Below are 9,541 nucleotides of genomic sequence, written 5' to 3'. Positions count from 1 at the left end.
AGGCAGCGCCTGAGAGACTCGCACGGGTGGAACCCAAGCGTCAACGGTGTTTCTGTGTGATTTTGCTGTTGGGGCTTGTTGCCAGAGGGCAAGCCAGCCCAGATCACTACCCCCATCGGCCATTCAGGTGGGTCATGCGACACCTTAGTAGCGACAAGGTGCTCAAAGAAATCACCACACCGAACGCCCCATCCTTCATGCTCCGCATCACCGACCTGTTTCCAGGATGACCAAAGGTAGACCCCCATCCCCACACCCCACACACATGTACCTATCCTACTGGTGCCAAGCTTCAAACCCTGGGAAAATCTACTGCAATCACCTGGGGTGGGGACATTGTGGGCACTGGGGCTGTGAAACCATTCTCACAGATGCCAGACCGTCGGGGCCTGGGTGGGATCCACAAGAGCCTGAAAAATTCTTACAGTTCACCTGGGCACCCATCGGCTGCAAAACACCCGTCTTCCTCCAGGGAAGTTTTTATCGAAACCGTCATAAAATCCCCAAATTTCGAAAATGTACAGGCTACAACATGACAGTTTTGCAGCCAGATCACCCTAGCTGGGCAATAGGCAGAGCGTGGACAGTAGTCCTTCAAGGGTCAAAAGAGAGAGTGAATGTGCGAATTATTAGGCTCCAACCGTCAGCACCCCGAGCGGTCAGACCCAACAAAGTGATTAAAAGCATGCCGAAAGGGAGAAAAGCGACCCACCCCAAAGCCTTGCCCACAAGGGTCGCTGATATCCCAATCGGCCATGTAGAAGCCTTTCAGATAGACCGCTCAGCCAGGTCAGATTTAGATCCAATCCTTCGTATGTTAGAAGCTACCTTCCTATCCCTGAACGAAACTAACCCTAACCTAACCAAATCCTGTTGGCTTTGTTACGATGTCGAACCTCTCTTTTACGAAGGAGTCGCTTTAAACACTCCCTTCAGTTACTCCACAGCAGATGCACCCAACCAATGTAGATGGGACACCCTCCCGCAAAGGAATCACCCTGAGTCAAGTCACAGGCCAGGGCAGATGCTTTGGCAATGCAACCCTAGCTAGGCGGAAAGGCAACGTCTGCACCGAAGTTGTCAAACCCGACAGGAAAAACAATAAGCGGGTAATCCCATCCACATCTGGGATGTGGGTTTGCCAGCGATCTGGAGTGAGTCCCTGTGTGTTCCTTCCCAAATTCGATGACTCTAACGACTTTTGTGTCCAAGTTCTGATTGTTCCTAGGGTCCTGTACCACGCAGATGAAGAAGTGTATCGCCATTTCGAGGAACCCTGTCGGCTCCACAAAAGAGAAATAGTAACAGGTATAACTATCGCGATGCTGCTGGGCCTAGGAGCAGCCGGAATGGCTACAGGAGTCTCAGCCTTGGCAACCCAGCACCAAGGACTGTCACAGCTGCAGGCAACGATTGACGAGGAACTGTGGAAGATCGAGAAATCCATCTCCTTTCTAGAGGAGTCAGTCTTCTCACTCTCCGAAGTAGTCTTGCAGAACAGGCGAGGACTGGACCTCCTGTTCATGCAGCAAGGAGGCCTGTGTGCCGCCTTGAAAGAGGAGTGCTGCTTCTATGCGAACCACATGGGAGTCGTTAGAGACTCCATGGCAGAACTCCAAAACAGACTGGCTCAGAAAGACAGGGAAGCCCAACAGGGTTGGTTCGAGTCCTGGTTCAATTGACCATCATGGCTGACCACCCTAATTTCTACCCTAATAGGTCCATTGGCATTGCTGCTTTTAGCTGTCACCTTCAGAACATGCCTGCTGAACAAGCTAGTCTCATTCGTTCAGACCCGCCTAGAATGGGACAACATCCTGTTCATAGGCTGGCAATTTACCGCTGTGAATTCGACCAGGGAACACTGCCAGTCACAAGATTTTCTACCCAGGTTCACCAAACCCCTTTCTTTGTCAACAACCCCATGCCTCATCTCAGTACCTATGTATATGACTACTTCGTTCATTTGTAAAAAAGGGGGGGGATGTGTAGTAGATAGGGTTAGGCGCTCGGAAAATCTCGCGATGTCACGGAAAGCAGCAGGATTCCTCTCCCCCTAACGCCTAGTGATAAAGGATCACCCAAAAATGTAGTCCCCCCTAACATTAGTAACTTTCAACTCCTTACTAACCAATTACAGTAAGGTAAGACCCCCCCCACGTAGAGATAAAACTTTCCCAGTATAAAACCCGAAGAGACGGGACAATAAAGGTCTTGAACCGTCCACCATACTGGTGTCTGTGTGTGTTCTTGGCCCGAGTGACCCTGGAGAGTTTGGGTCGCCGTGCCGTTTCCTCAGAACCAGGTCGCCTCGCCTTGCATCAGAAGGCAACAGTCAGGCTAATGCAGAACACTGAAACAATGAGCAGGTAGGTCAGGCTGCAAAGATAGAGGTGCCAAAGATAAACCTAGACTGGGAACATAAAGGAGTTATTCCTAGCTCGATGGGCCCATGATGCCTCAGGCCACCAGGGCAGAGATGCCACCTATAAATGGGCACGAGACCGAGGGGTGAGTCTAACCATGGACAGTATTTCTCAGGTTATCCATGACTGTGAGACATGTGCTGCAATCAAGCAGGCCAAGCGAGTGAAGCCCCTCTGGTATGGTGGGCGGTGGTCCAAGTACAAGTATGGGGAGGCCTGGCAGATTGACTCCATCACACTGCCCCAGACACGCCAGAGCAAGCGCAATGTGCTGACCCTGGTGGAAGCCACCACTGGATGGTTGGAAACCTACCCTGTGCCTCATGCTACGGCCCGAAACACCATCCTGGGCCTTGAAAAGCAAGTCCTGTGGAGACATGGTGTGGGAGGATCTTTGTCCATTTGTCCAGGTGTCCATGGGGTTGGGTTTCTTACCTACGTACAGGCAGTCATTTGGTGACAGGGGGACTCCCACCTAGAATGTTAAGAGCGTATCGTTTATGCTTTCCATAGTCATGCAAAGATTGTCTGGTTTTAATGACTTTGCCAAAGTGACCCAGATGTTTTGTTTTGGCTGAGGGATGATCCAGCTGGTGGTCACTTGGATACAGATGAGGGTGCTGATAAAGACGATGGCAATGATGGCACTGGTACTGCTGCGGGGTGCCCTGGAGGGTATCACAGGAAGAATCATACTTCTTCTTTCCCACTGGGTAGTTTTCACTTGTGGATGGTAAAACCACACATTAGTTGACTTATTTTAAGACGTTCTTAAATATTCTTAAGTTCTCCCTATAGCTCTTACCAGCTCCTCCCAATCACTCCCTTCTCTTTTTTAAGGGAAGTTTGAGGCAGGGAAAAAGGAGTAGTTTCAAGAGGGGAAAGAGGGAGGGGTAAGGATAAAGGGTCACTGGTAGAGGGATGGAAAAGGGATAGGTGTGTCTGCATTTGAGGTTGACATGGACATTATCAGTGGGATATATCTACGTGTGATGAGTGTCCTTGCCACAATGTTTGGATATGTGAATTTCTTTTTTCTTCATCTCCAAGAGAAAGCTGCTTCTGTGGCATGGTGGGAGAGGGAGCTGACTTTGTGTTCATTCAAGGGGTCGTCTTCAGATCTGTGGTCTACATAGGGACTGATAAATCTTCTGGGAATCCACCAGGGTCCTGTATCTGTAGAAACACAAGCATTTTCTGTCACCCACATAATGAGAGGGTATGGCCCTTCAACAATTTTAGATTCATGATTCTGGTCAAGTACTGGAGGTCTTTCTTTGAGGTGTGTGTACATGTTGTTATGAAAGTGCCTTAAGACAGGGGGGTTTGGTTCTTTTTGAGAGCAATTTGTGAAAGGTATATGACATTAGAATTAATGGAATTCAAATAACGTAAAGTACTTTGCACAGTCTCTCCTGTATAGAGAGAGCCAGGGGCTATGTACAAATCACAAACAGGAAAGGCACTGCTGTGGAACATGCCTTGAGCTGTTTTATTTTTCAGCATCAGTCTCATTACATGGTTGTGACAATGCAAAGATGTCAGCAGCTCACATCCCAAGCAGCTGACCAAGAACTTAATAGTACAACTTAATTTATAAGTTTTTTAACCAATCCCACAAAGCAAAAGCATATTGACAGCAGTTTTATCCAACCACTATAAGCACATGTACCTTTGGTAAAACCAACGCTTGCTTATTTTGAATACAATACCTGTTTGTGAGCCTTAAAACACAATGCACAGAGCTCCATTATTAAGCTTCAAACTTCCTAATATCTTGCCAGAAAAACTTTTCTGTATCTTAGGGAGTTATTCTAGACAAGCGTTAAGACACAGACCATTGTTCTATTTCTCCTTGCTTTTCTACTTTTTAAATAATTTTTCTGCTGACCTATCTCATGGCTGCTGCTTAGCTCTAATCACAGTTCTGCTGTCTCTGAGGCCTGCCTTTTGCAGCTTCCCCAAAACCCTCTGATTTTGTGGATTCCCACACTGAACACAAGTTCAGCTATTTTAAATCAAATGCTCACTGATTTAGATAATATTAGACATGGCACACTGCAAAATAGAGCTGCTATAGATTTTTTGCTGTTAGCACATGGGCACAGGTGTGAAAATTTTGAAGGAATGTGTTTTATGAACCTACTCTCTTCGATTCACAGGAAACTCAAACAACTAGAAGACAACATGAAGAAATTGACTGTGAATGATTGGGGCTTGGATGAATGCTTTGAGGGATGGGGAATAACTGGATGATTGAAAGATACCTTAAAGTGAGCTTTGTTATTACTAGTAGTTATTATTATATTGCTTTGTATTATTCCACACATAGTGAAATTGGTGACCCAGTTGGTAGAAAATACTGTAAAAATGGTTTGGCTGGTGCAAGAAGAAGAAGAAGGGGGAATTGTAGCAATGTATCTGAACAACTTGGGCCACACTGTGCACCAGCCATATTGCTTGTAGTCATTCTTATCAGAGCCTTCTGGAATTCATCAAGGTTACTAAGACATAAACTGTGCTAAATGAAGAAAGAAAAGGCTGAGAAACAGAATACCAAGTCCACAAGAACTCGATAACAGAGGGCTGTGAACCACCTGAACTGAAACCAGTCACATACTCTGAGAAGTGCGTGCAGAACACAAGGATAAGAGAGAGGTTCCAATGAAGAAGAGCGTGATCAGTGTATGCAGTAGGGTTAGAATGTATAAATAGGTGCATAATGTAAACAATAAATGGCTTCTGCTTAATCATACTGGTTAGTAGTATGGGAGCCCTGTTTGCCTGGGAAGGAGGGTGGATTCTTTTCCATAAAAAGGAAAGCACTAAGCCAGGAGCAGGAGACAAGTGACCCTTGCAGGCCTGGGGCCTCATTGCCTCCTTGTCCCTGCTCAGCAGCCTGGCAGGGGCCGCCCCATGCTCCTGCCCTTGCCATTGCACATCCTCACATGCCAGTGCCCATCCCGGCAAGATCCCTGAGCAAGGAGGGAGGGACAGCATCTGCCTGGCCAGGGGCTGGGGCTCAGGCCTTGGCCCTTGGCATTCCTCAAACACATCCAGCTTTGCTCAGCACCAGAGACACCTTGGCCTTGTTTGTCCCCAGCTGTCATCACTGCCTCCAGTGTTCTGCTCTAACTGGAACCTGGGGACACTCTCTCAGTCCTGTCCCTCAGTGGGACCCATTAAAACTTTAAGAAAATTTGGAGTCTAAATTTAAATCTGAGTTGCTGAGAAGTTTTTTGAACACTCTCTCAGGGACTGAGTCTGATGTAAACAACACCAAATCCCCTAGAGGCTCATTAAAGTCCTTGTCCTCTGTCTGTGCTGCTGAGCTTTAAAGGAACAGCTCTTGCCAGCACCAGCTCCTCTCCCAGCCCAGCAGGGCTGAGGGCTCTGCCTGCAGGCACTGAGGGGACAGGAGCCAGGCAGAGACAGGCTGAAGGCAATCAGGATTGGAAAGACATTGAGCTGAGACTTCACTTGGGGAAAGATCTTCACAGCCCTGTGCATGGTGAGTGTGTGGGTGCAGGGCAATGTCCCCTGTGCTCCTGGAGGGATCTCCTGAAGCCAGCACACCCCACAGCCTGGGGGATGTGTCAGGAGGACTCTCCCACTTTCTCTGGGGCACAGGAGGAGGGGGAGGAGGATGTGCTGCAGAGTGGAGCTGCCCTGGGCACCGTCAGAGGGACAGGGCAGGACGGCTCCTGCTGCCAGGGACAGCTGCAGGGGCTGAAGCTGGGGCTGCAGCCAGGGCTGCCCAGGGCTGTCCTGCAGAGCAGCTCCTGCAGCCCTCAGGGCTCTTGGCCAGCCCAGGGCATGTGCCACCTGCCAGGGGCAGCTCTCAGCCTGCCTGGCAGCTTCCCATGGATGCTGCAGGGGAGAAGTTGGGGGTGGAAGGAGCCACCCCCATCAGGGCAGATTCCTCCTGCTGTGGAGATGGTGCTGCATGGCCAGGGCTGCTCTCAGCTTTCTCCTAAAGGGAAGGGAAAGGGGCTGTCAGCTTTGGCTGTGTCACTGAGACTCCTGCACTGTCAGCCTGGGCGTCAGCAGATGGGCCTCAGATCTCCCTCAGAAACGGCCTCCTCAGCCTCCTCTCCCTACAGACAGCAGCAGCAGCACCTTGGCTTGCAGCATCTCTGTTTGTCTGGCCTGCCCTTAAGGCCCTGCTGCCAGGGAGATGCCCCTGGGCAGTGCCCTGTGCTGGGAGGGGTCTGCAGGGCAGAGCTGAGTCCCCAGGGCTGGGCTGGGCTCTGGCAGCAATGGCAGGGACAAGGCTTGTGTAAAGAAAAACAGCTCTCAATAGGCACAACTCCAGGCAGCAGAGAGCCAGACCAATCCTTTACATCCCTCCATGTCCCGCTGCATAGGGAGAGAGAGAAGAGTTGGAGAGATTGATTTTGAAACTGGAGTCTTCAAAAAAAGCCAAATTATTGTTAAGTGCAGTTTTAAATTGGTACATCTTGTACTAGAGCGAGGGGAAATGAGCAAAGGGCCCAGCAGGTCTGAGTGCACTGGGGCACAGGGAGCCCTGTTTTCCATCTGGCCTCCCCAGTGTTCAGCCTGAGAGCAATGCTAAGAACAAGACTTCTGTCCCTTCTAAAAAGCACACAGTTACTTTGTAGCCCAAAGCTACACTGAAAAAAAAAAGGTAAATGAAATTTCCCCAGAGAAAGAGAAGCAATTTTGAGTGCCTGTGCAAGAAAATAGCATAGGATGTACTCAAGGTACTTTGTCCAAATTGTCAATGTTGTCTTTGAACAGCTCAAAATGTCCAGAATGAAGGAATGTCCAACAGCAGCTCCATCAGGCACTTCCTCCTGCTGGCATTGGCAGACACGCGGCAGCTGCAGCTCCTGCATTTCTGCCTCTTGCTGGGCATCTCCCTGGCTGCCCTCCTGGGCAACGGCCTCATCATCAGCGCCGTAGCCTGCGGCCACCACCTGCACACGCCCATGTTCTTCTTCCTGCTCAACCTGGCCCTCAGCGACCTGGGCTCCATCTGCACCACTGTCCCCAAAGCCATGCACAATTCCCTCTGGGACACCAGAGACATCTCCTACTCAGGATGTGCTGCTCAGGTGTTTTTCTTTGCCTTCTTCATGTCAGCAGAGTTTTCTCTGCTGACCGTAATGTGCTACGACCGCTACGTGTCCATCTGCAAACCCCTGCACTACGGGACCCTCCTGGGCAGCAGAGCTTGTGCCCACATGGCAGCAGCTGCCTGGGCCAGTGCCTTTCTCTATTCACTGCTACACACAGCCAATACATTTTCCTTGCCCCTGTGCCATGGCAATGCCCTGGGCCAGTTCTTCTGTGAAATCCCACAGATCCTCACACTCTCCTGCTCCAAATCCTACCTCAGGGAACTTGGGCTTCTTGTGCTAAGTGCTCTTCTATTTTTTGCTTGCTTTGTGTTCATTGTTTTCTCCTATGTGCAGATCTTCAGGGCTGTGCTGAGGATCCCCTCTGAGCAGGGACGGAACAAAGCCTTCTCCACCTGCCTCCCTGACCTGGCTGTACTCTCCCTCTTTGTCAGCACTGGCTTTTTTGCCTACCTGAAGCCCCCCTCCTTCTCTTCCCCATCCCTGGATCTGGCCCTGTCAGTTCTGTACTCAGTGGTGCCTCCAGCCCTGAACCCCCTCATCTACAGCCTGAGGAACCAGGAGCTCAAGGATGCCTTGGTAACTGCAACTTTAGAAGCAATAAATTCTCTTTTCTGCTACAGAGCCTTCAGAATATAACTCTTTGCACTCTCAGCCTTTTTTTCCCCTGTTTGTCCATTCTTTGCTATGGTAACTTTTTCTTTTGTTGTAGTGTTTCTATCAAAATACTGTAGTATTACTCTTAGCTTTCTACATGAACATCTACATTTCTTTTGAAATAAAAATACTTGCAAGTAGTTTGTTCCCTTGGTGTTTAAATAAAAGCAAGTGCCTGCCTGACTTGTCTGTCCAAGGCATTTCCTCAGCCCTTCTCTGTCTCTGCAGGGGCAGTGCCTGTGAGCAAAGGTGGCAGGAAGAGACTCCCAGCACAGCAGCACAGCCAGGGACAATGGCCCTGCCTCTTCCCACATCTGCTCTGCCCAACTCCACGCTGTCCTTGCCAGCCCTGCTGTGGCTGTAAGGCCGGAGTGCTCTGGCATCTTGGTCACTGTCCTGCTGCATGTCCCTGCTGTGGCCACAGGCAGGGCCAGGCCATGGGCACTGCTGGGACACAGCTGGGCTCCCGCACAGCAGCTCCAGCAGCAAAGGGCATCTCCTGAGCTCCCGCACAGCAGCTCCAGCAGCAAAAGGCATCTCCTGAGGTCAGGGCAGGGAGGCTTTGCTCCCCTCCAGAGCTGCTGTCAGCAATGTGCTCCAGGAATGCCCTGGCACAGCAAAGCCCAGGGCCTGGGGCAGGGGGGGAGTGTGCAGGGGGGGCTCACAGCAGTGTCCTGGCACAGCCAGAGCTCCTGGCATGGACCTGGGGCAGCAGCAGAGCAGGGCCTGGGCTGTGGCTTTGTTCTGGGACAGCCTGGGAAGGTGCCCCAGGGCAATTGTCCCACACCAGCCCCTGCAACCACCATTGCCAGCACTGGCCTCTCCCCACCTGCAGGAGGTTGTTTGTCCCTGCAGGGAGGGACACCAAGTGACCAGGCCAGCAGGCCATGTTTGCTCTGTGCTGAGGAGATCTCAGCAGTGCATCCTGTGTGTGTGTGGGGAGATGAACCCCAGCGACAAAAAACACCATCAGCAGCACCCGGGGATGGCACAATTCCAGTGGCACAAACAGGGCCTTGAGGCCACTTCACTCTGAGAGTAATGTCTTCTGGGAAAACACCTGAATTCTTTGCTGGGTTGTGGTTAGGACTGCATAGAGAGAAATATCCCAGGCAGGGAGGCTCCAGGGAAAAATGCTCAGGGCAGCCATGGACTGCACAGAGAGACATTGGATAGAGTGAGGATCTGTGGGGAGAAATCAGAGCTGCCTCCCTTCTGAACCACCCCGAGGACCTGGACAGGGCTGTGCTGTGTTCTGGGCACTGACCTGGAACTGAGGGATGTGGAAAAGGCCTTTGGTGTCAGGGCTGTTGAGAAGGCTGGGCAGCGTCACTGTGGGACCTCTCTCCAAACCCT

The 9,541-nt window shown here is 50.7% G+C and overlaps 1 protein-coding gene across 1 annotated transcript; it reads left to right on the top strand.

Annotated features, from left to right (window-relative positions):
• Positions 1–7,210: 7,210 nt before the first annotated feature.
• On the top strand, positions 7,211–8,167 carry LOC134434239 (olfactory receptor 14A16-like). The gene has a single exon (XM_063182923.1). The coding sequence runs from the start codon at positions 7,211–7,213 to the stop codon at positions 8,165–8,167; it is 957 nt and encodes a 318-aa protein (XP_063038993.1).
• Positions 8,168–9,541: the final 1,374 nt, after the last annotated feature.

The sequence above is a fragment of the Melospiza melodia genome, unplaced genomic scaffold, assembly GCF_035770615.1.
Source record: "Melospiza melodia melodia isolate bMelMel2 unplaced genomic scaffold, bMelMel2.pri scaffold_34, whole genome shotgun sequence".
NCBI lineage: Eukaryota > Metazoa > Chordata > Aves > Passeriformes > Passerellidae > Melospiza > Melospiza melodia.
This window is presented reverse-complemented; position numbering and strand designations above follow the sequence as displayed.